At 50.6% G+C, this 24,197-nt stretch overlaps 11 protein-coding genes across 11 annotated transcripts; all 11 read left to right on the top strand.

Moving 5' to 3' along the window:
* Positions 1-544: 544 nt before the first annotated feature.
* On the top strand, positions 545-1,120 carry TbgDal_XI7180 (60S ribosomal protein L24, putative; the record flags this gene model as incomplete). The annotated part of the gene is made up of 1 exon (XM_011781562.1): positions 545-1,120. The coding sequence occupies one exon, from the start codon at positions 545-547 to the stop codon at positions 1,118-1,120; it is 576 nt and encodes a 191-aa protein (XP_011779864.1).
* A 644-nt stretch (positions 1,121-1,764) lies between these two features.
* Positions 1,765-5,580, top strand: TbgDal_XI7170 (AAA ATPase, putative; the record flags this gene model as incomplete). The annotated part of the gene is made up of 1 exon (XM_011781561.1): positions 1,765-5,580. One exon carries the CDS (start codon positions 1,765-1,767, stop codon positions 5,578-5,580), a length of 3,816 nt encoding a protein of 1,271 aa, XP_011779863.1.
* Positions 5,581-5,779: 199 nt separating this feature from the next.
* On the top strand, positions 5,780-7,171 carry TbgDal_XI7160 (hypothetical protein, conserved; the record flags this gene model as incomplete). The annotated part of the gene is made up of 1 exon (XM_011781560.1): positions 5,780-7,171. One exon carries the CDS (start codon positions 5,780-5,782, stop codon positions 7,169-7,171), a length of 1,392 nt encoding a protein of 463 aa, XP_011779862.1.
* A 484-nt stretch (positions 7,172-7,655) lies between these two features.
* Positions 7,656-8,456, top strand: TbgDal_XI7150 (6-phosphogluconolactonase, putative; the record flags this gene model as incomplete). The annotated part of the gene is made up of 1 exon (XM_011781559.1): positions 7,656-8,456. The coding sequence occupies one exon, from the start codon at positions 7,656-7,658 to the stop codon at positions 8,454-8,456; it is 801 nt and encodes a 266-aa protein (XP_011779861.1).
* Positions 8,457-12,488: 4,032 nt separating this feature from the next.
* TbgDal_XI7140 (hypothetical protein, conserved) lies at positions 12,489-13,907 on the top strand (the record flags this gene model as incomplete). Its single annotated transcript, XM_011781558.1, has 1 exon — positions 12,489-13,907. The coding sequence occupies one exon, from the start codon at positions 12,489-12,491 to the stop codon at positions 13,905-13,907; it is 1,419 nt and encodes a 472-aa protein (XP_011779860.1).
* A 1,319-nt stretch (positions 13,908-15,226) lies between these two features.
* Positions 15,227-15,541, top strand: TbgDal_XI7130 (hypothetical protein, unlikely; the record flags this gene model as incomplete). Its single annotated transcript, XM_011781557.1, has 1 exon — positions 15,227-15,541. One exon carries the CDS (start codon positions 15,227-15,229, stop codon positions 15,539-15,541), a length of 315 nt encoding a protein of 104 aa, XP_011779859.1.
* A 1,149-nt stretch (positions 15,542-16,690) lies between these two features.
* Positions 16,691-17,545, top strand: TbgDal_XI7120 (hypothetical protein, conserved; the record flags this gene model as incomplete). Its single annotated transcript, XM_011781556.1, has 1 exon — positions 16,691-17,545. One exon carries the CDS (start codon positions 16,691-16,693, stop codon positions 17,543-17,545), a length of 855 nt encoding a protein of 284 aa, XP_011779858.1.
* A 238-nt stretch (positions 17,546-17,783) lies between these two features.
* Positions 17,784-18,356, top strand: TbgDal_XI7110 (40S ribosomal protein S5, putative; the record flags this gene model as incomplete). Its single annotated transcript, XM_011781555.1, has 1 exon — positions 17,784-18,356. One exon carries the CDS (start codon positions 17,784-17,786, stop codon positions 18,354-18,356), a length of 573 nt encoding a protein of 190 aa, XP_011779857.1.
* Positions 18,357-18,563: 207 nt separating this feature from the next.
* TbgDal_XI7100 (40S ribosomal protein S5, putative) lies at positions 18,564-19,136 on the top strand (the record flags this gene model as incomplete). The annotated part of the gene is made up of 1 exon (XM_011781554.1): positions 18,564-19,136. The coding sequence occupies one exon, from the start codon at positions 18,564-18,566 to the stop codon at positions 19,134-19,136; it is 573 nt and encodes a 190-aa protein (XP_011779856.1).
* A 240-nt stretch (positions 19,137-19,376) lies between these two features.
* Positions 19,377-20,150, top strand: TbgDal_XI7090 (hypothetical protein, conserved; the record flags this gene model as incomplete). The annotated part of the gene is made up of 1 exon (XM_011781553.1): positions 19,377-20,150. One exon carries the CDS (start codon positions 19,377-19,379, stop codon positions 20,148-20,150), a length of 774 nt encoding a protein of 257 aa, XP_011779855.1.
* Positions 20,151-20,392: 242 nt separating this feature from the next.
* On the top strand, positions 20,393-23,134 carry TbgDal_XI7080 (pyruvate phosphate dikinase, putative; the record flags this gene model as incomplete). The annotated part of the gene is made up of 1 exon (XM_011781552.1): positions 20,393-23,134. The coding sequence occupies one exon, from the start codon at positions 20,393-20,395 to the stop codon at positions 23,132-23,134; it is 2,742 nt and encodes a 913-aa protein (XP_011779854.1).
* Between the last annotated feature and the right edge of the window lie 1,063 nt (positions 23,135-24,197).

Raw genomic sequence — 24,197 nt, 5'->3', positions numbered from 1 at the left:
AAATCGTCAGGAAAGGCCAAACTACTTGAGTTTGTCGTGTAGCAAATGGCGTTGCATCTCTTGGATTAGAATTATTTAATGGTTTACACACCGACTTAGAAGCTAGAGGAAGGCAAAACGCGTGGTTACGTGTACTCTGTTTCCTTTTTTTTTTCCTCACTGGCTTCCGCTTCAGTTGTGGTACCTTTTCTTTCCACATCAGGGGATATTTTTTTAAAAAAGAAGCTTTCCATTCCTTTTGTGCACGCACAAACTGTTGTTGGGTCGCCGTTGTATTGAAAAAAAAAAAGAATAGCTACTTCATGTACGCATGTATATCGAAATACACATCCATATATGGGTAATCTTTGCATCTTCAGTCACCGCTGCCTTTATCACAACTAAGAGGAACGTGTTTTCATGTTTATCCCAACTCTGTCTTTTTCTTCCTTTACTTTTATCCCCTTACCACGTGTAGCGCGTAGCTGGAAAGAAAGGGAGAGGAGACTAAAAAGAAACGAAAAAGGAAAAGAGGGAGTCTTAGTGGTAGCAAGTAGATTTTACAATGAGGATTGAGCAGTGTTCATTCTGCGGTGCACCGATATACCCCGGTCATGGTCAGATGTTTGTGCGCAATGATTGTAAAATATTTCGTTTCTGCGCCTCCAAGTGCCGAAAGAACTTTGGTATGAAGCGTAACCCAATGAAGCTCAAATGGACCAAGACGTTTCGTAAAGCCAATGGTAAGGAACTTGCCGTAGATAGCACGATGGACTTTGAGCAGCGTCGCCACGTCCCCGTTAAGTATAACCGGGAGCTGCTTCATAACACCTTGAAGGTTATGAAACGTGTGGAGCGCATTAAGCAGAGTCGACAAGAGGCGCTTTGGGAGCGGCGTATGGAGAGGGCACACCTGCAAGAGCGCCGTGACGCCGCGTCGGCACTTAAGCACAACATTGATTGGATTGAGGACACGGAGGTTAAACACAAGGCGCGTGATGATCTTGTGGCGGTGCAGCAGGAGGCAGAGGTGAAGAAGCAGCAGCGACGCGAGGCCGCACGTAAGCGAGCGCAGAAGCGGCGGGAGATGGAGAGGGCCGCCGGTGCCCCCACAAATACTTCCGTGAAGAGTCGTCACTGAAGGGAGCGTGTGGTTAAGGATCCACCAATAATGATCACCTCTTTAGTTAATCTCGCACGTTTCCCCTTTCTGTAGTACGCATAAATATATGAATACATTTATATATTATCATAATTGTGTTAATATCAGGTAAACAAACGGGGAGGAACCACCGGTGGAGTCAAAGCGATTCCAAAGGGGCACCGCTGTGCAATAACATCACACTACGAAGCGACAGACAGCAACAACAGTAGTTGAGTGGTATCGGGAAAAAGGGTGTATCCGCTGAAATCCCTAGTTTCTGAACAACTTAATTCGTGTGGTAGTGGGTCGTGCTTTCTTTCAGTTTGTGGTATGCAAAGCACGGTGCTTGCGACTCGTTTCAACCAGTGTTATTGTGGTGGTGAAGTTGACTTCTCTTTTCCCTTAGTGTTCGCTTAGTTTTTCGGTATCTCCCTTCACGCTTTCACCCTCAAAACTTCCCCCATTCTCACAGCGTTTTCGGTGCCTGTACTGACACTATAACTTTGTTTCTTCCTCCTTTTACTATTCGTTTGTTTTCTTCCGTACATCATGCCCTTCCCTTGTAGCACTGTAGTAGAGGGAGGCAAAGTCTTCACTTTCTCTGACTGCTCTGGGCTACGTGACGGGCCTGAGGGGGGGGAATGGTTGTGACCCGCTCCCAAACGAAATTAAGCGCACAACTCCACACTGGTGACGCCGGCCCACACACTACTAATGCCAACAAATTTTCTAACTTCATAACAAATGCACCCCAAACCCCGCCACGGGAAGAACCTCTTGGGCGCGGTTGCCGTATTCCGCGACCGGCGGCCCCAACATATGACTCTCTGTATGTCTCTGAAGCGCTGACACGGCGGTCTAAACAGCCTGCTGTACAGGAACTCCAAATCAACACTCGCTATCCCGAGAGGGATGCGGCCAAGCGGGCGGTGACCAAACTGAGTGACACACTGGAGTTGCTTGATGGGAGTGGGGCGGGACCGTCCGAGTCATCGGATGACAGCGACGGCAACGACAGATGTGCTATGCACACGGATGGAACCCCCACTCGGAAGGTGCCGCATGGCAGATTCAGGTGTAATGGTACTCCGGGTAAAGTTGTGACACGCAAACGGGATCGCGACGAGTCCGTTGACTCTTCCATCACAGATGAGTCTCTTCGTCGGGGCTCACCCGAAGAGGAGGCTGGAGGTTTATTATTCGAGCACTCGTCCTTGGACCTATCCTCGGAAGAACCACTGAGCGACTGTGAGGTGCAGCGGGCAAAGAAAAACGCTAAGGTGTGCGTAAGCAAGAACAAACCCATCAATCACTACCTCAGCGCCGAAATAAAGGAAACCTCATTAGAAGACAAGAAGGGGTTGTTCGGGGCATCGCGCGGAAGCCGTCAGCGCCGTACAGAAGATGTTTTGTTGGGATTGAGTGGGGCTGACGATGCCGCCCACCGCCGCGAACCGGGTCTCTCAAAAGAGGGCAATAACAATGCACTTGGGGATATCACACCACTGAATCTTGACACATCTGTTACTTTTGAGAAGGTTGGAGGTCTTTCTGGACACATTGTGTTGTTACGTGAAATGGTTCTGTTACCACTGATGTACCCAGGAATGTTGCAGGCGATGAGTCTCTCCCCTCCACGAGGTGTGCTCTTTGTTGGTCCACCGGGAACGGGGAAAACTCTCATGGCGCGAGCGCTCGCCAATGAGGGTATGCTCCATGCCAACCAAAAAATAACATTTTTCATGCGTAAGGGAGCTGATATCCTTTCCAAATGGGTTGGAGAAGCAGAGCGGCAGCTAATTCTTCTGTTTGAGGAGGCCAAGCGCCAGCAACCAAGCATAATATTCTTCGACGAGTTGGACGGCCTCGTTCCCGTAAGGCACGCAAAGGCAGAGCAATCGCAAGCTGCCCTTGTCGCTACTCTGCTGGCGCTCATTGACGGCCTCGATGACCGTGGCCGAGTTGTCGTGATTGGCGCTACCAACCGGCCGGACACAATCGACCCTGCACTTCGACGCCCCGGGCGCTTCGATCGTGAACTGTACTTTCCCCTACCCGATGGAGCCGCCAGGCGGCATATCCTCGATATTGTGACGAAACCTATGCTGCCCGCTGACCGCCTTGATCGGGAGGAGATTCTGCAGGAGCTCACCGACCGGTGCGCAGGATGGACAGGGGCTGAGATACAGGCGGTGTGTACGGAGGCAGGTCTGAATCGGTTGCGCACGGCACTGCCACAGATCTACACCACCAGCAAGAAGTTACAAATCCCCGAAGGTGCTTTGATTGTTCAGCGGGAAGATTTTTTCATCGCCGCGCACCGGGTGAAAGCATCCGCCAGACGCGTGACGACTGCTGTAGGCGATGGTCTTGATGAGCATCTTGAGTATCTGCTCAACAGTACGCGATGCAAGTTATTGTCATTTGTCGCAGCAAGGTGGCCGAGTGCTTCGACTGCCCTTGCAAAGGAGAAGAGAGACTGTAGCAACTCCGCTGATGCAGTACGGGAGCTGAGCAGTTTTCCAATAAGTAACGTGGCGCACCCCTTTCTGCTTTTTCTCACAACGGAAGCTGTCGGTTGTGCAACGGACCGTGAGGACTCTGAGTTTGCCGTACAGAAGGCAGCTATTGCTCTTACGAAGGGACTGCCGTCGATTCGAACTTTCACGCTTTATCTTCCGCATCTCGTGGTGGACCGTGATGCTTCGGGGTTGTTAGGTGTTCGAACCACGGGCGACCTTGGCCCACTCAGTGGTAACCTCACCTGCGGTGAGGGAGGAGACGATCTCAGAGACAGCAATCGTTTCGACACAGGCCACATTTATAGTTGCATCGCGGCTGTGAGGCGCTGCAGCGGCCCCTCGCTGGTGATTCTGAAAGGCTTGGAGGAGTGGCTGGCCGATCACGCCCCCGAGGTCGACGCCAGTTTCGGATGTGGGAACAAATGCGGCATCGGGCGCTCAAACGATGTGGATAACCTTTGCTACTACCTAAACTGCCTGCGCGACACGGATGCACTCATTATTGCACCCACTGTTCGACGCGATGTGCCCTCCACCTTCTTTGCCGGCAATCGCCTTAGTATACAGTTGCGTACGGCTGTGTGCGAGGTGCCGTGCACGCCGTCGGATGATGACCTACGTCGGTTCTTGAGTTATCTTCTCCGTGTGGTGGACCTTGCGCTAAAAACATCCGCGCCCATTAATTTACAAGAGCTTCCCGAAGATCTGTCGCCACCACCTCCGCTATCGCCAAAACAAGTGCGTGCGGCGTGGCTTGATGAAGTGGACTTGTGGCGTCGTGTGGATTTTCGCAGGCGCCAGTTGCGTCACGTACTTACAAAGTGGGTGGGACAGTATATAAACAACAAAAAGTTTTCTGTGTTCGTCAGTCGGAACCTCGACCTGACCCCGACCCATGACCTTTACAACCACTGGCAACAACACACAAATGGAAGACAGATTAGTCTTTCGGATGTGATGATGAAACTTGAAAACGAGGAGTATACTAGCTTATCGCAATATAACAATGACATTGATATGTTAGTTAACAATGTAAGATCGTTTTTCCGCACAGTGTCAGCCTTCGATCTACGGTATCGCGTACGCGCTTCCGAGCTTAAAGAGCTGACTGTGCTCAATCTTTACAAGATCAATCGTGCTGTTGTCTCTTTCTGCGAGAAACACAAGGACCTTGTAATGCCTGGTGCCCCGCCGCCATGTTCTACCGCTGATAAGGCGCTGCAAGAACCACCCAAAACACCGCAGAGAGGGACAACCGGCGCTACTCCAACGCAGAGGAAGAAGCCCAGATATTATGGCATGAGACGACGTCGCCGTCCGGCAAACCGCGGTAGTCGATCTTGCCAAAAGAAAGCGCCAGTTGAAAATGTGGAGCGTGATCAACCACGCGAGGCGGAGATAGACGTGCTGGGCAGCAGCGGTAGCCGCGACGACAACCATGACCGAGAGGAGAAAGATAGAAGGAAGACGGAGAACATGGAGGTGGAAGTCAAAACAATGGTCGAAGAGGAAATGGTGGAAGTAGACGGGGCACCTGTGGATGAAATTATTCCCAGACGCCTGGAGGTAGAGCTTCCACAGCAGTGTGACATCGCGGGACTCGCACCTGAAGACGGCGAAGGCACCGAACACGCGGCGGAACACCACTCACCTGATGGAACATACGGCAGTGCGGATGAATGGATGGGTGTCATGCTCCTAAAGTTAAGGGGGTTTTCATTCCTGCGGCTACACCTTGTCATGCAGGCGGCCATGCGTCTGTTGGAGAGTGAGGTTCAGATGAGGCGTGTGCGGGGAGAACATCAGCAGACCACGGAATTTGAACCGGCATCGTCCTCGCGTGAGGTTTCTCCCTTCAAGTCGTCCATGACCTTTTGTTCTTGGATGCTTTTGAAGGCTGTGCAGGAGGTGGAGGTGGTAAGCTCAAACGGATGAAGTGGCAAGTGCCAGCGGTTCGAGAAGAGGCCAAGGGGTTGGAATCTGATAAGAGGCGTGTGAAAGGATCCCCCCTTTTTCGTCTGCGCTTGGGGATAAAGAGGTCGTGAGCGGTTTTAAGCGAGGGGAGAGGGAAAGATGGAACACTAGACGCCGCCGTGCCACAGGGTTGTGCCTTGCAAGACTGTCGTCCCTGTTAATGTTTTCTTCGTTACACGTTGTTCGTCCCCTGTTTGTTATTCTTTTCATTTGGGCTTCCAGCACCTTCCTGAGGCTTCCGACGTTGCTCTGGAACAACCCAACAGGAGGTGTGAAGAGAGTGTGTGGTCAGGAAAAAGAAGCTCAACGTAGTAAAAAGGAAAAAAGAAAGAAGGTGTGTCTGCCTATCATGTCATCCCTCTCTGGAGAGCTCCTGCAACTGATAGACCTCTTCAAGAGTGGCGCCCTCACCGAGGAGGAGTTTAAGGCTGCGAAGGATATCACCATTAAGCGACACGGCCAACCAATTGAAACGGAGCAATGCAGGGGTCCGCAACCACCGCAGACCGCTCCCCCCAGGCAAGTGGCAGACATCAGCGGGTTCGGTGAAGATGTAATCGGGCGATTACAGCGGCAGTGCGCCTACGATATACTAGAAACGGTTGTTCGGAACCTCCGGCAGTTTCCCAATGAAGCAAGGTACAGGCGACTGCGGTGCAACAATAGCAAGTTGCAGTCTCAGCTCTTTTGTGTTCCCGGGGCTACGACTTTTCTGGCTTCACTTGGTTTTGTAGCCTCAGACGATGAAACTGACTGTCCCGGGGACGAGTGCCTTGTGCTTCCACATGCACCTCAACAGCAATTGCTTGACCAGGCGCTGCAGGCTATAAGTTACCTACGTCGTCGGGAAGAGGATGCACGAGCCAACGAGCCAAATTATGTGCAGTTGCGCCAAAATTTGCGACTTGAAGTGCGACGCGAGCGGTGTGAGAAGGCAAAGGCTGTCGGAGAACTGCGCTCTTACATTGCTCAAGAGTTTTCTGCAGACGACGCGGGTGACGGACTTTACACTTCCGCGAGCAACATTGAAACTCTCCGCACCGCGTTAACGAATATGATTTTGCATCCCATGGAGGAGAAATATCGTAGGTTGCGACTTCGTAACCGAGTGGTGTACAAAAGTGTAGTGCAGCAGCGAGGGGCGCTGGAGCTGCTTGTGGAGTATGCGGGGGGTAAATTAGTGGAGGAGTCTGGGGAGTCTGCCTTGGTCTTTCGTGATGAGTCCGGCGCGACAGAGAGAGAGTTGCAGTATGCGCTACGAGTGTTGGATGAAGTGGAGGCCTCTGTTCGGGCTGCTCGGGAAGAGCTCAGGCAACGTGACTATGAAGAGGCAAGGAGGGCAATGCGCGCAGAACTGCTTAATGCAAGAAGGATGGGCGAACAGCAGAAGCGGCAGTGTGAAAACGAAGAGGCGCGTCAGGTGTCAGATGCAACCAAAAGAGAAGGTGAGGGGGCCCCGCAACTGCAGGGCCATCGTGTTCCATTGAAGGAAGCAGTGAAGATACTCATGGGAAAGGGAGGTGACTCGAGGTTCGGGTACCGAGAAGAGTAAAATCCTCGCAACTTCCGCCGCCCTATGCTTTTTGAAAATTTCGTATGCTTAACCCCTGAGGTCACGTTTTGTTGGCGGAGAGGGATATTGAGCCGCAAAAAATGACAATAGGTCGGGGGATTACGGACGTGAATATTGTGTAAGCATGCGTATATGTGTGTGAAATTCTTTCCATTGTGTGCGTCGTTTGGGGGTCGCAAAGGGGCGAGAGTTGACGTGGCTGGGCTATACGCCTTGCGGTGTGCGCTCCCCATACCGCAGAAACTTCGCTTCGGCGCGGCATCTGCCGCATGTCTGTGGTAATCAAAAAAAAAAAAAGCGGTGCAGTATGCTTTTTCGACGCATGAGGAGACTTAGTCAGAAATGTTTGTGTTTGTAGATCCCCAACTTCCTTTTCTTCAAAACTAGCATGTTTCCCCTTCCCTCTTTTGTATGCACCTGCATTGTACCATCACGAAGATAAAGCAGAACCATACATCATAATATGTCATTCAAGCCAACCATCAGCGTTCACGCGACGCCTCAGGAGCTCTCTGCTGCAGGGTGTCGAAAGATAGTGGAAATCATAGAGGCTTCAGGGAGCCAACAATGGCCTTTGTCCATCGCCCTTGCGGGTGGTTCCACGCCAAAGATGACCTACGCGCGGCTGCATGATGAGCACCTTAATTTGCTTAGGGAGAAGCGCGCGCTGCGTTTTTTTATGGGAGATGAGCGGATGGTCCCCGCCGACTCCACCGATTCCAACTACAACATGGCGAGGGAAGTCCTTCTTCACGACATCCCCGACGACCTCGTTTTTCCTTTCGACACCAGCGCCGTCACGCCTTCGGCAGAGGCGACATCTGCTGACGCCATGAGGGTGGCTGAGGCGTACGGAAAGCAACTTGCCTCGCTTCTTCCCCTGAAGAGTGTGGGAGAAGCGGGACCGAAAGTTCCCGTCTTTGATGTCGTACTCTTGGGTTTGGGGTCTGATGGCCACACGGCCTCCATTTTCCCAGGAAGCCAGGCTGAAAAGGAGACAGACGGAAAGGTGGTTGTCAGCGTAGGATTCCCCAGCGAAACCATGAAGCCGAAGGTGTGGCGTGTCACGCTGTCGCCAGCAACGATTATGCAAGCGCGTAATGTCATCGTACTTGCGACGGGTGCAGAGAAGAAATGGGTTGTTGATGGCATACTGGCGGACACCGCCCATAAAGCTCCCGTTGCTCGCTTCCTTCGGGGTTGTGAGGGGAACGTTTCGTTCTTGTTAGATAAGGAGATTGCTGAAAACTTGGCAAAGTTTTGACTTTCCAATTTGGCAGTGACACACTGATCTCTGTCGCGGTGTTGTTCAAATTATCTATGCGCCCAGTCTGCATCGCTTGGTGCGTTTTTGGTCTTTAGGGGCAATTTCCACCGCTTTCGTCTCTCTATTCAGCCTTTTCCCCATGCGGTGCATTCTTGAAGCCGGAAGGGGCGGTCTGGAAGTGTATGGTAGGATAGGCGATCAAATATGTGGGAGCGTTTTGCGTGGCGCAAACACTTGTGACCGAGTTCTCTTTATCCCACTTCGACGCGGTGGCATGTGCTAAAGACTTGATGGCTTGCTGAGCGCTGCGATCTCCGCTGACTGGTATCCGTACGGTCCGTTCCTTTGGGGCCACGGTGGGTGAACGTAGGTTGGTGGGGGATGCAACGACGCAGATACATGGTTGCTAGCTCGTGCGGAGGGAACAAGCGAAAAATATGAAGGAACCGCTACATGCGCCCCCGAAGGCCTTCCGAGGATCGGCCTCTCTTCCCACCGCCAGAGGAAGAGGGCATTTGTGTAACTCTCCTGAACGGCGCCGTGCCAAATCGTATCGGTGCACACTGGCTGGAAGTGTAGTCATCGCTACCCGTTGAGGTCTCAGGTGACCCCCAGCCCAACGTAAAACGACATATTTCATCCTCAAAGTGCTCACTAAATCTCAAACCCCCAGGTTCGGTCCCCTCCTTCTCCCCGCCTACGCCACGGAAACCCCTTGCCTCTCCTGTTCCCAGAAACCAAACCCACGGCCACTCTCCTTTTCCATGTTGCCTTTGCTGCGTTTGGCACTCCCAAAGCGCGGCGGAAGCAATCCGCTTCTGCGTTGCGAAAACCGCGACAAATACACCATCCCCGCAAGTCGAGCAAGCATACACTTTTGTAATGCCGTAAGGTGGTTTGCTTTCTTTACCTTCTACCAATTCGTTCGGGCCTGTCTTACTTTTGTCAGCACTCGCGGCATTCTTAGTCCAATGAAGGCCCACCCGTCACCTTTCGGAGTTGGTGTGAAACCTCTTTCTGTCGCACTTCGGAGCCCAGCTCTGGCTTTTCCGTATTCTGTACCCTCTTTCTCATGGTTTCCTTTTCCCTACGCAGCTCTCAAGTAACTCCTCTATCCTTTCACGGGCGAGCCGTTGAAACTTGACGACGCTACCATGTGTGGATGCAAACGCCTGCCCACTGCATCACACGGGGACGCTTCCCCCACCTGCCGCCATAATTTGATCTTATGGTAGAAATTGCTCCCACCGTGTGAAAACAGACGGGTAGCGCCCCTGGCTGGGGAGGAGAGAAATTCGAGCATCAGGGGAATGTGTGCATGTTTCCCCCTCCCAATTTTGCTTTGATCGGCTGGCAGAGATGCGTTATCGCTGCAAGAACCGTATGCGAATTCCGCCGGTGTCGTTCGTAAGCACGTGGATTGCGTATCGCCTCTTCGAGAGGGCGACCTGCGGTTAAGTCGACCCTTGAGGCGATATGCGCCGCTGTTTTTTTGTTAGGGGGTGGGTGGGCGACATCGCGGAGGCGGCAACGAGGTTTCGAGTTGCTCACCTTTGGCTCCGACGCCGCTCTCGTATTGTAAAGGTGGGGCGTACCGGCGATCCTCCTAGAAGACTTCCCGCAGTTTCTCAAAGGAGTTCCATGGGCGGCGCCTTTCTCATAGTTTCGGAAATGTCAACAAGAGGTGGCCCGTCACCTAAAGAATGAAAAAGAGGGCGCCTTCGCGGGGTCCACCCGATTGTTCCCCCTCCAAGATTCGTGGACACCATCGACGTATTTTTCAAAGGTGGTCGGCATACTCCTCCCGGTGTCGAATGGGCCGGAAATCGCCATAGTCCACCTAGCGGGACCGCCGTCCAGCCTCGCTTCTTCACCATTCTTTTCCTAACCTGTACTTTGTCTTGTCTCACCGGGGGAGTGTCTTGTTCGTGATTTATGCGCTCTCGGAGGCGTTGCTTCTGGGGAACGCATCTGATTTCACGAGTCGAATGCTTTAGGATGTGCTGCAGCTTTTCAATCCGTTGCTTTATGTGCGTCGCACATTTTTGATTGTTTTCCCACACCCCTCTTACACCACCATGCGATATCCGTATAACCTCGTGAAGAATGCTGGTGCCGTCGTGGAGGGTGGCCCCGCTTCTTTTGCTTAAAAAGTCTCCAACTTGCGCATTCCTTAGGGGGAATCCCGGTAAACATCCGGAGCTTCAGGGGGCCAGTTGATGCCGGCCCCACGGTTAATTTCCCTGTCGTCCATTTATGGGATTCTGTTGCCCGCGTTTTCCAGTGGTTCCCCTTCCTGCAGCCCCCAGGTCCCACAAAATGTCGTCATGAAACGCGCCACACTCCCTAAGGAAATATTATCACTTTCATGCGCTACAGCGTCTTGAGGGTAAAATGGTCCCCGACCTCGAGCACTGGACGCAAGGAGGGAAGCACAGAAACATGGGCAAACTGCCATTCTATTCTGTTTCACCCCCCGTTTTTTTTTTAAGAGACTCGCTCACTGCTTTACGTATTGCATGTCTTTTTCATTGTCAGTTGGTGTTGCCCGTTCCGTTTCTTACGAACGGGACGTTCTCATCACAAGAGCAAATGTTTTATCGGGTTACCGTTCCGTAATGCGCCCACATCGGATAAAACTGCATAGTCCTGCTGGAAGCGGGTCGCCAGATACTTTTGCTGAAGGGGAGATCGGATGGCATCTTCGCTTTTGGAATGAGGGTTGGCGGCGTCCTCATAAAATCGATCAACCGTGGTGGTTCGCCGATCGTATGCGGCTACCGTGTGAAGTGCGTCGTGATATCGGGTCCCTCGATGTGGCTCTGTGTTTTTTTGCGGGGCGGTTGGGGGACTGGCTGCCCTTTTCACCTAGGGAACGCCGTTGAGCCTGGGCGGCAGCATGATACAGCATTGAGGCCAGCCGCGTCTTGCCGGAACGCTGTTATTTACTTGCCGGTCCCCCGGGCGCCTCCCATTTTGCCACTGGTGGCTCTCAATGAAGATCCATCAAAAAAGCCGGGGGGGGGGGGGGGGGGGAATATGCTACTTTGGCATCTAACAGGTGGCTTGGTGGCGTCGGCTCCGGGACCGGTGGTCAGGGGGAAGGGACCGCTTTCATATTTGGGCGCGCCGTATGTATTTTTCTCCGATGCCAGTTTTGTATAACGCAGAGCCCTTGTCGTGTTTTGTCTTCTTGGCGTGAGATGCGGATGGATCGGTCCGGGGGCACAAAACAAAGGGAGTGACCCCTACCGTTCGGCAGTGGAGCCGTTGATACTTCCTCGATGCTCGCCGGTTCGGGTTGGGAAGAGAGGTTGGTGGTTCAATGGGCCCGTTATCAGCGTTCTTTGTGTTTACGGAGTATGCGCGTAGAAGTCTCATGTTACGCGTGGTGGATGCGAAACGTGCATGGCGATGTGTCGTATTAAAAGCACGAGTTCGTTCCAGCGGTTCGTTCATCTATTCGATTTCTCCGGACCCCTCCCGGAGACGCGTTAGGCTGAGACAAAGGGTTGATGGTAGTGATGGTATTTGCGACTTGTTCACGGCGACTGCTTACCTGAATGAGCCGTTGCGGGTTCGCCCGTGTGGTTCCATTTATTTTTTTTTGTTGTACGCTGCCGGACTCGGTGTCGTGCGATGGTGGAAAGAAAACACCGGGGCGCCTTCAGCAGATTTTTTTCCACATATTTCTTCGTACTAGTTGAATCATCCGTTAGTGAAAGTTGCTTCCGTCTTTCTCTTTTTTTTCCTGAGAGTTAAGACGTTTTGATGCCTATTTGACGTGCGTTTTCAACCAAATTATGGTGTCTTCCACATTTTTTATTTGTTTCCTCTAGAACCTGAACAGTCGTTCCTCTCTAATTTGTTGTGGCTGCTGTCTCTTTAGTTCGCAAATCCCTTCACAGATCTGCTTGAATTTGGCCCGTTATTCTTGCTGTTCGGGGTTGCCATTTGTCAATAGCTGTAGTTTTTTTTTTGAGTCTGTCCCGATTGTTTTCCTTCATTTTTCTTGTATTGATATAGGCGATGCAGGGGACTGGATCCGCGAAATCGTTCCTCGAGAAACTTAAGTCAGGGAGGACAACATCAGCTGCAATTGACAATAACGCACCCCCTGATGGGGATGGGGTAATACTTAGGCGTGTTGAGAGGCAATATGCAAGTGAACCTCTGTCAGCACTGGGACTGAAACTAACGGAAGATGCTGAGGTCTTGTCAACTGAAGTTGGTTCACCTGCGGCAAAATCTAACATACCACTTCATTATATGATTATTGCCGTCAACAACCAGTTCGTTGGAAGTCGCGCAGATTTTGAAGATATCGCAGCCCAGCTTCTGACGTTAGTGATTAAACTCCAATCGACTGCGGCCATGTCCGAATTATTGGCAAATATATTAAATGAGGAAGAAAAGAGTTTTAACGAGAACGGCGATTCTTGCATTGACGTCAATGAGCTGCTGCGGACTACACCAAGATACGGCTTTTTGTCAGCAGAGCACCCTATGTTCTTAAGGTGGAACCAACGTTTACAAACGCAAAGAGAGGCTAGACAATTAATTCGTCAAGCGACAAGAGAAGCCGAAGAACAGCAGGCTAAAGAGGCACTAGAGGCGTTGAGGCGTGTTGCAGACGCTGAAGATGAAATTCAGCAGCAGCAAGCGCAGCAAGAACGACAGCACCAGCAGATGCTTCGTCAGGGTCCAGAAACGGTAAATCCATCTGCACCTGAGGCGGGGGCGAGACCCGGAGGGGAAGTTCTACTGAAACAGGTGCAAGACGAAAGTACCTTTGGTGAAAGTAACTTAAACAACGAGGGTTTTGAAGAATCCCCTGAAGAAGCTTCGCCCGAAGAACTGTTGAAGCTTATTGGTGCTGAACCCGTCGAGACCGAAGTGGTGCAACATGTTGATGCCGATGAGCCCACCGAAGTCCGCTTCTTTATTAATCCTACCGAAGAATACGCCCTTTCAAATGGGACACGTGTAACTATCAGCGTTAAGAAGAGAAGCGGTCCCATTCCCAAACCACCGCCGGGGAAACCTCCAAAAGGTATCGAAAAGCTGATGACAAACAAGCTCAGTGATGCTATACCTGCGACGGGAAATGGAGGTCATGAGCCGACATGCACCTTCTGTTATGTGAGCGGTCATACCGAAAAGGACTGTAGCGAGAAACGAGAGCAAGAGAGGAAACTTTCTGTTGTCCCCAAGGAACGGCAAATTTGCAGAGATTTTATGAGGGGTCGGTGCACACGGAGCGAATGCGTCATGAGACATGTGTCACTACCCCCACGTGGGCGGAGGGCTCGCTCGCGGAGCCGAGAGCGAAGTGTGCGGAGAAGAAGTCGGGAAAAGCACCGTAGAACGAGCAGAGAACGACGTCGCGGTAGTCGGCGACGAAGTCGCCGTCGTGACCCTTCTGTTCGTTCTCACCGGCGTAAATAATCTACTTTTCTACTAATCACAACAACACTTCTCTGTTCTTACTTCAACATTTTTTGTCACATTTCTCCCTCCGGTTTGGTTGGCCCTTTCCGATGAAAACGAGAATGTATATGGTCACATACGTATACATCTTACTCGGTTTCGTGGATATATGCCGTTGCCTTCTCTTGTCCTTTGCATTCTTTTGCACTATTAGTCGTTGATAGTCCTAGTTTTTTTTGTTTAGCCACTGATTATCTCGAAGGCTCCTACATATCCGAATTTGCCTACTTCCTTTTTCTTTGCTGTGGGGAAGGATATCTGGAGGCTACTTTCCTACGTATGGGCCATCCAAGAGAGTGATGGGACACGTGTGTGTGCGTGTGTGTGTGTGTCGGTCATTGGCGTCTTTGTTTCAATATTGTTTCCTAATGTCGTACAGCCCTGCTCGATTTTTCTTTTTGTTGAATAAGAGGGTTCAACACAGGATTAATTCCTGTCGGCGTCACTCTTTGTGGCTTACAAGGCTTGTTGCGCTCGTGAGCATGTAATGTCATGTAACGGAGGGACTGGAAGTGTTAATACTGTCCCGCGCACATTTTTCTAGGTGCATGTGGCGCTTCACCACTTAAATATTTTGTTGTCTGCGGCATTGTAGTGGGTGTGTGGTGGGTAGTTATCCCTGGGACTCATTTTCTTTCCATGCTGACGTATTTTTGCTAATTCAGCGGTGCGCTACCGAGGAACTGAGGGGAGGGGGAATGCTCTGGAGGTACCGAGGGGCATGTTCGTTCTACTCTTCTTTTTGTTGTGCTTGGTTTCTTAACTATTGGTTCTGTCTAACATACACGGGATTGTTTGTCCCTGCTCAATTTTTATAGGGATAAGTGCTTGGTGAGGGAGTAATAATTATTTTGTTGCTTGTAGGTCGTTGCTTTTATCTTTTTCCCCTCTGATCTGTTTCCCCTTCTCTCGTTTACACTTTTTGATGAGAGTATGTCGGGCCGGTGACGCCATGACAGAGCCGCATGATGGCGAATAGAAAGCGCATTTTGAGTAAAAGTTTTCCCCTTGTTAAGTACTGGAACGAAGACTCGTTTGACCTTATCTACCGTCGGAACGATTTGCTAACGACCGATGCGCTCTGGATTAATTCTGTGGGAGCAATTTCTTACTAACTAGGACTGTATAGCGCAATGTAAGAATTTACTGTCTTTAAGTGAAGGGAAGGCTGGAAGTATTTTTAGTGTTTGATAAGTGTGATCTTGCCTCGATATCCTTCGTAATTTGTTTATTGTAGGGTCGTGTCCCCATTAAGTTTTTTCTCTTCGAGAGTTCTGATGGTGAAACCATGTATTTGCGGTCGAAGTTATTTATTTTCAGTTGAACGCCCACGATTTATCGTTTCTGATGACGGTATGGCCTGTTTGACTTTTCTTGGGGCTAAGTACCGCGCTTATTGTGCTGAATTATGTCATGTGAGGAATATTGTCTTGGAGCGATTAGTTTCGCCGAAGCAAAGGACAACCTCGAATGTAAAAAAAATTCTGAAATTTGCTAAACTGCCACTGTGGCTGCCGTCAGTCGACCTTCGCGTGTACAATCTTATCACGCCTACTGGTCGCTGGTGTTGTGTAAAAATGACCAGTGGTTAACATTGTGACTGGTTATGGAAGTCACGAGAGTTTTTGATCAGTAATGTCACCGGTAGTTCTCGTGTTTGATTGCTCACAAGAAAACCGCCAAATACGTCGATGTGCTCACGCGTAGTTATGTACTGTAATGTAAGAACGGAGGTCCCGATGGATAGTCGTTGTTGGTATTTACGGTTTGTGACTAACACGCTACTTGAAGGGAGGCGTCAATACCCCTCTTTTTATCTTCGATGCCGGCACTATGGTTGACGCACGTTTCCGTAGATGGGTTACAGTTTTGCTCCTCGACAGGTTTGGGGTCATATCCATAGTTTTGATCACTGACTGCATTCCAAATTTGCTTTCACACACACACACAAAGACACGCGTAACATGAAGAGATATTTCGTTTGGAAGCAAATTGAAATATCGTTCGATTTCTTTTCTGCACGTATCGCTGTGACTCTCTGGATTGATGGGAGTTTCTTTCATCTGTTGTTACATTATATGAAACATGCTGATGATGTGTCGTAAAGGGCGCAACGGTGCACACAACGTTTTGTTGCTGTACCTACGCACGCGCATGAGAAGGGAGCAAAACTATCCGTCATATCATATCATTGGGGTTACTGCATTTCCCCTTTAATGTCGTTTTGGTAACTTTATTTCGTTTTTTAAAGGTTGTGCAGGCAGCCGTGCCATTTACTCGTGCTAGAACGTGCGAGTTCTTAGTTCTTTGTTCAATGCCGCTCGGGAGAACTTCGATGTGTGACGTTTAAACTGTTACTGCCGTTGTTATCAGCGAAGTACGAGGACATATACTGCCCCCAGTTCAGTTCCATGAGCATGGAACTTGAGAGCTCAACTTGCACTTGGGTACCACGCCGCTAGTTATTACCTTCGGGACACTTAACGCACGATTCGGAGCTCGAGAAAAATTTAAAATAGGAGGGGGGGGGGAGACGAATCACCAGCTTGTGTCGATGACTTTTTAATTCGGTAGTTGCTTACAACATGCTGCCTCTGAAGTTGATACCGTACGGGTCCGGCACCTGCCACGTACCGTTACGTACCACAAGAGTGGCTCTTTACACATGCCTGAGCAAGAAGAACGCTTTCATCGTCTCTGTTTGTTTCTTCACTGTTTTAGAATAGCTGACTTTACCAGGAATGCGCACTGGTTTTCGTAGGGGACGTCTAGACAAGGTACAGCAACCTGGTGCTATTAATAGCTACACAACAGCCCTTTACCCACCTCGTGTTTACCACTACTACACTGTACCTTCCAGTGGTGTCCTTGCAAACACGTCGGTTATTGTTGGACCCAGTATTGATGATGGTGTCGGTGATTTGCGGGGGAGGGATGTGACTTCAGATGCCGGCGTTTCCGTTATGTGTAAGAAGTCGCCGCCATTACTCCGTGATTTTGTGGGCTGCTTTGTTGATGTCAATCAGTGTTCAGCTGAGGCGCGGGCTTTCGATATTATCGCGTCCGGTAACGAAATGCTAAATCTTTTGCATTACCCCGCTTTGTTGTGTGTTGGCACAGAGGAAAGGAGCGAAACGTATGTGGGAAACGATGCATCACCTAGGAGCGGGGTCACTGCTCAAAAGTTGCGATTGTGGGAGGAGGTCTTGAATCTCCCGAACGAACTTCGATGCTACGGTGTTCCGAAGTGTGAGTTGTCTAACACTGCCATGGATCACCTGAGGATTCGACCAGTTAAGCGAAAGCGCCTGGTGAAACCGATGCGACGGGGTGCTAAAGTATTTGTTTACAACATAGGTGAGGAACCTCAAGATGCTCGCAAAATCAAGAAACAACTGACCGAGGAAGATGAGCAGAAACCTCGTGGCCCTGTGCAACCAAAGCGGGCAGAGGGGGACATTCGTGAGGAAGAGGGAGATGCTGGATATGACAAGGACGATGACGAGGCATCGCTCTCTTACCGGATTGATGACGACGACGATGGTGGAGACTTGGATGGGCCAGAGGGCAGCGGTGACGATAATGACTTTTTTTGAGTGCGTTTGTGTTCAAGGGCCTCACCTTTACGAGGCAGCTCCCCTACCCATCAAACAACCCTCAAGCATTTGCGTACAAATCGTTTATATGCAGATAACCGATAAGGTGGTACATAAATGCTCCCCCTTTTGTTTCGTTCTGTTTTCTCACCTTTTCTCGCTGCTGTTATTCAGCTTCACTTACGGCCTTTCCCCCTTTGCCTACAAAATTCACGTTTGATAAATTTAGAAAACCATCATGAGCGCAAAGGCACCGAAGCTCTTCAACAAGTGGTCATATGAGAATCTCCAGACGACGGAGATAGCTCTTAACGACTACATCACGCGGACACCAACATATGTGCCTCACTCTGCTGGACGTTGGCAGAAGAAGCGCTTCCGCAAGGCACGCATCCCCATTGTGGAGCGCCTCACGAATGGTCTGATGTTCAAGGGTCGTGGCAATGGTAAGAAGCTGCAGGCCGTGCGTCTTGTGAGGCACACATTGGAGATCATTCACTTGTTGACAGATCAGAACCCCATTCAGGTGGTTATTGATGCCGTCTCCAAGGGAGCTCCGCGTGAGGACTCCACACGTGTTGGCGCTGGTGGTGTTGTGCGGCGGCAGGCTGTTGATGTGTCACCGATGCGCCGTGTTAATGAGGCAATCTACCTCATGTGCAAGGGGGCGCGTGAGGCGGCGTTTCGCAACCTCAAGACACTTCCTGAGTGCCTTGCGGACGAGATCGTGAATGCGTCGAAGGGTAGCTCCAATTCCTATGCCATCAAAAAGAAGGATGAGGTGGAGCGCGTCGCCAAGGCCAACCGGTAAAGGATTTGGATGGTTTCAATTTTTAAATTTTTCAGAGGTTTTTTGTTTACATAAGGTTTATTTTCTTTTTTCGATAATTAATTTGGGGGTTTGCATTTTTTGTGTTCCCTTTTCCCCGTGTTTGGTCAAGTCTATTGTCAGCACTCTTGTCCGTGGATATCTGATACAACATTTTTCTTCATTTTTTGGAATAAGAGGGTAGGGGCGATGAGCGCAAAGGCACCGAAGCTCTTCAACAAGTGGTCATATGAGAATCTCCAGACGACGGAGATAGCTCTTAACGACTACATCACGCGGACACCAACATATGTGCCTCACTCTGCTGGACGTTGGCAGAAGAAGCGCTTCCGCAAGGCACGCATCCCCATTGTGGAGCGCCTCACGAATGGTCTGATGTTCAAGGGTCGTGGCAATGGTAAGAAGCTGCAGGCCGTGCGTCTTGTGAGGCACACATTGGAGATCATTCACTTGTTGACAGATCAGAACCCCATTCAGGTGGTTATTGATGCCGTCTCCAAGGGAGCTCCGCGTGAGGACTCCACACGTGTTGGCGCTGGTGGTGTTGTGCGGCGGCAGGCTGTTGATGTGTCACCGATGCGCCGTGTTAATGAGGCAATCTACCTCATGTGCAAGGGGGCGCGTGAGGCGGCGTTTCGCAACCTCAAGACACTTCCTGAGTGCCTTGCGGACGAGATCGTGAATGCGTCGAAGGGTAGCTCCAATTCCTATGCCATCAAAAAGAAGGATGAGGTGGAGCGCGTCGCCAAGGCCAACCGGTAAAGGATTTGGATGGTTTCAATTTTTGTACTTACCACCGTTTCTATTTGCCCATTTCCCTTTTTATTGATTTTGATCTTTTTAGGTTTATGTTCTTATCCTCTGTTTGACCTGTGTGGTGGTGGGAGATATACTCTTGAAGGAATCTTTGTTGGGACTTTTATTCTCAGCTTTTTAAAATCCTTCTTGTTGTCCTCTTTTCACATTGGATTGCAATTGAAAGCACTTTCCTAAAAGAGTGTCATGGTCGGCCCCCGCATCCGGAACACATATGCGCAGCAGCTCCAGGAGGAGCGGCTGGAGAAACTTTGTGCTGACAACGCTTTTGTTAATGTAACCGATGTACTTCGTAGGCAACGGCGTGATGCACCTCCAGCGAATGGCGTTGCTTCAGAGACTGAGTTCTTGGAGGAAAGTGTGGCGTCGGCCACCGCCCCGTCGCGTATTCACCTTAGCCGATTCATCCTGGAACAACACCGTACCTACTTAAAGGCCATGGGATTGAATGAGGATGAAAAGCAGCATCGAGAGACCAAGGCGGAGGGAGATTCATCTTCCGTGTCGACGTGGTCGTCTGCAGCATCTTCTGAGAAGGATGAGTTAGTTGCTCCTCCGGTTCGCGGCAAGCGTATGCGGCGGGACGCCAAGCCACATGCAGAAAAAGATAAGAGGAGTGGCCGGAGGACTTCATGTGGTTCAGCAAGTGGTAATAACGACGATATCGAATGTGATAAGGATTCTACGACGGCTTCCTCTGACGACTTGGCCCGTGAATGCCAATACATCCGTTCCTGGTTGCTTGCACAAGGGTTGAACTCGTCCGAGCTTCGGGTTCCTCCGGTGAGCTACGCGTCAATGACGGCGCCACCACCGGCTCATGCGGGTGGTCATCACTTGTGCTCCGTTTGTTTGCTTCCCGCGGGTTACAGATGCGTACGTTGTCGCACTGCGCTTTTTTGCTCTATCGAATGTCATGTTGTGCATGAGGCAACTAGGTGTATGAAGTTCATAGTGTGACGACTCATGGAGGAGCGCATGTGTTTGCTGGCGTTTGAGTGTTTTTTCGCTGCAGTTACCTTCATTTGAACTTGATTAATGTAGTGTCTCACTTATTTATGATACTGCAGTCAATCTTTTCCTCCGTCTTCTTTGAATTTTCTGCGAACAATCCTGCGTCGTCGCATAGTTTGAGGCTATTATAAGAGAATTTAAATTCATTATAACCAAATATCTAAACCTATCAGCATCCACTATACACAATGGTGGCTAAAAAGTGGGTTTACTACTTCGGTGGTGGAAAGGCGGACGGTAACAAGAACATGAAGGAGCTCCTCGGCGGGAAGGGAGCCAATCTTGCAGAGATGGTGAACCTTGGCATCCCCGTCCCTCCCGGATTTACTATCACCACAGAAGCCTGCAAGACGTATCAAGAAACGGAGACTATTCCTCAAGAGGTCGCGGACCAGGTGAGGGAGAACGTGAGCCGCGTGGAAAAGGAGATGGGGGCAAAGTTTGGCGATCCTGCCAACCCGCTACTATTCTCAGTGCGGTCTGGGGCTGCAGCGTCGATGCCTGGTATGATGGACACTGTGTTGAACCTCGGTCTGAATAAGGTGACAGTTGACGCGTGGGTACGTCGCGCACCTCGCCTCGAACGCTTCGTGTATGACTCATACCGTCGCTTTATTACTATGTACGCCGACATTGTGATGCAAGTCGGGCGTGAAGACTTCGAGGAGGCACTTAGCCGAATGAAGGAGAGACGTGGTACTAAATTTGATACTGACCTGACCGCTTCGGACCTAAAGGAGCTTTGTGATGGGTACTTGGAGCTGTTCGAGCTGAAGACTGGGTGCTCATTTCCCCAGGACCCAGTAATGCAGCTGTTCGCAGCCATCAAAGCTGTGTTTCGTAGCTGGGGTAACCCCCGCGCCACAATTTACCGCCGCATGAACAACATCACAGGTCTTCTTGGTACGGCTGTGAATGTCCAGGCAATGGTGTTTGGTAACATCAACGACCGCTCCGCCACCGGCGTTGCCTTCTCACGCAGTCCCAGCACCGGCGAGAACTTTTTCTTCGGAGAGTATCTTGTTAACGCGCAGGGTGAAGACGTTGTCGCGGGCATCCGTACCCCCCAACAGATCAATCATTCGCTTTCGCTGCGCTGGGCCAAAGCTCACGGTGTCGGCGAAGAAGAGCGTCGCAAGCGCTATCCATCCATGGAAGAGGCGATGCCCGAAAACTACAGACTCCTCTGTGATGTTCGTAAGAGACTGGAGAATCACTACCGCGATATGCAAGATCTTGAGTTCACTGTCCAGGACGGTCGACTGTGGTTGCTTCAGTGTCGCAATGGCAAGCGTACGATTCACGCAGCGGTTCGTATTGCCATCGATATGGTCAATGAGGGTCTTATCTCTAGGGAGGAAGCTGTTTTGCGGATAGACCCGTATCAGGTGGACCATTTGATGCACCCAAATCTTGAACCTGGAGCTGAGAAGGCCAACAAACCCATCGGAAGGGGCCTTGCTGCGAGCCCCGGAGCCGCTGTCGGCCAGGTTGTGTTTGATGCAGAATCCGCAAAGGAGTGGAGTGGTAGAGGGAAGAAAGTTATCATGGTACGCCTTGAAACCTCACCAGAGGATCTCGCTGGCATGGATGCTGCATGTGGTATTCTTACAGCACGTGGCGGGATGACATCGCATGCAGCCGTTGTTGCTCGCGGAATGGGTAAGTGCTGTGTTTCCGGATGCGGTGATATGGTAATCAGGGGGAAGTCATTTAAATTGAATGGCAGTGTCTTCCGGGAGGGCGACTACATCACCATTGACGGGTCCAAAGGACTGATATACGCCGGCAAGCTGAAACTTCGTTCACCAGATCTGAAGGGAAGCTTCCAGACCATTCTTCAGTGGTGCCAGGAGATGAAACGACTTGGGGTGCGCACTAACGCTGACACACCCGCCGATGCTGCAAAGGCTCGCAGTTTTGGTGCTGAAGGTGTTGGGTTGTGCCGCACGGAGCACATGTTTTTTGAGGGCAGCCGAATCAATTTCATCCGTGAGATGATTCTCGCGGATTCGGCGAGTGGCCGAAAGGCTGCCCTCGACAAACTGTTACCTATTCAGCGTGCTGACTTTGTTGGCATATTGAGGGCGATGAGGGGACTTCCCGTGACGATTCGGCTTCTCGACCCGCCGCTGCACGAGTTTGTGCCACATGACGCCGCTGCACAATTTGAGCTTGCGCAGAAGCTTGGGATGCCTGCAGAGAAGGTTCGAAATCGTGTAAATGCGTTGCACGAGTTAAACCCTATGCTTGGCCACCGTGGATGCCGGCTGGGTATCACGTACCCTGAGATCTACAATATGCAAGTAAGGGCCATCATCGAGGCGGCTATTGCGGTAAGTGAGGAAGGAAGCAGTGTTATCCCAGAAATCATGGTTCCGTTGGTGGGGAAAAAGGAAGAACTTTCGCTTATAAGGGAAGAGGTGGTAAAGACGGCCGAAGCTGTAATCACGAAATCGGGAAAACGTGTTCATTACACTGTCGGCACAATGATTGAGGTTCCTCGCGCCGCAGTAACTGCCGACTCAATCGCGCAAAAGGCGGACTTCTTCTCCTTTGGCACCAACGATCTTACTCAAATGGGATGTGGCTTCTCCCGTGACGATGCCGGCCCCTTTTTAAGACACTATGGTAACCTTGGGATATACGCACAGGATCCCTTCCAGTCGATCGATCAAGAAGGCATTGGTGAGCTGGTGCGCATTGCCGTGACAAAGGGTCGGAGAGTGAAACCAATGCTAAAGATGGGCATATGTGGAGAGCACGGTGGCGACCCTGCGACCATTGGTTTCTGCCACAAGGTGGGGCTGGACTACGTCTCCTGCTCACCATTCCGTGTGCCTGTCGCGATTGTTGCCGCTGCTCATGCCTCCATTAAGGATAGGAGGGCTGCGATGAAGGCGCGTAAGGGATTCGCGGCCAAGCTTTAAAAAGGACGTGGGAGGGGACCCGTGTTTCGCTCAGCTCGAACGTGGGGGATGTTACTGCAGTTGATGTAATTAAACCCTATTGAAAAACAAACAAACATGAAATACAATCTGCATTGTCCGTTATGGCACTGTGTGCGCGGTAGATTCACCCTGTTCCAGTGACGCCAATTGAGTAGTACCTGTATTCCCATCACCCAGAGTGTGCGTCAACACTTAAGCAATGTTTTCCCGCCAGCAGCGAATATTGGGAAAATTAATCACCCCATCACCTTTTTTTTTTAATTTTACGACTGATCGACCCCCTGCAGGTTTTTTTTTTCAGTGGTTGTCATCTCAATTATAGCATGGAGGCGTCTATTAAGCGATAGTCGTGACCGTTTCCCAAGCTTGGGGATGCAGGGAAGGGGGTGTAGGTGGGCAAATTGACGGACAGGAAGTGTCTGCCGATAGTTATTTTTTCTCTCTTTAACTTATCGTTTTTTTTTAAAACCTGATACAGGCTACTAGACGCAAACTTTTCCCCGGAGGGGTTCCGCCGCGGCTCTCTTCTTCCCTTCTTTGTTTCGGTATTGATAGCCCCTCAAAAGGCGAGAGAACCTATATGGAAAGTGATGGGTGCCGCGGGGATATGAGAGCTTCTGTTCTCGGGGTGAAAGAATCACGCGGTAGTGTAAGTTTAGTGTTGGGGAGAAGAGATTTGTGCAGTACGTACGTTTTTTTTTTTTGTTTGGACGAGGGAGGAAGGAAAGATGTAAGTGAAGCAAAACCAAAACAAAGTTAGATTGGTATAAAGAGGTAGGGATTGAGGGAGAAGAAGGGGTATCGTTTGTGCGTGTGTGTGTGAAAGTAAAACGTTATAAGTTAATGGGCATGTTATATTTCTTTACGTAAACATTTGTTTCTGCGTTAATCGTACGTTGGGGGGGGGACTGTTAGGTTAAGGGCAATAAACCAAGGGAATTGAATTACGCTACCGCCGTGGAGATCATTTTGTTGCCCACTAGGGTTCTCCGCCCGATACTCTGGTTGTGCCCCTGGCGGCCATTTTTTTTTTTTTACTGCG

The sequence above is a fragment of the Trypanosoma brucei genome, chromosome 11 (genome assembly GCF_000210295.1).
Source record: "Trypanosoma brucei gambiense DAL972 chromosome 11, complete sequence".
Lineage (NCBI taxonomy): Eukaryota > Euglenozoa > Kinetoplastea > Trypanosomatida > Trypanosomatidae > Trypanosoma > Trypanosoma brucei.
This window is presented reverse-complemented; position numbering and strand designations above follow the sequence as displayed.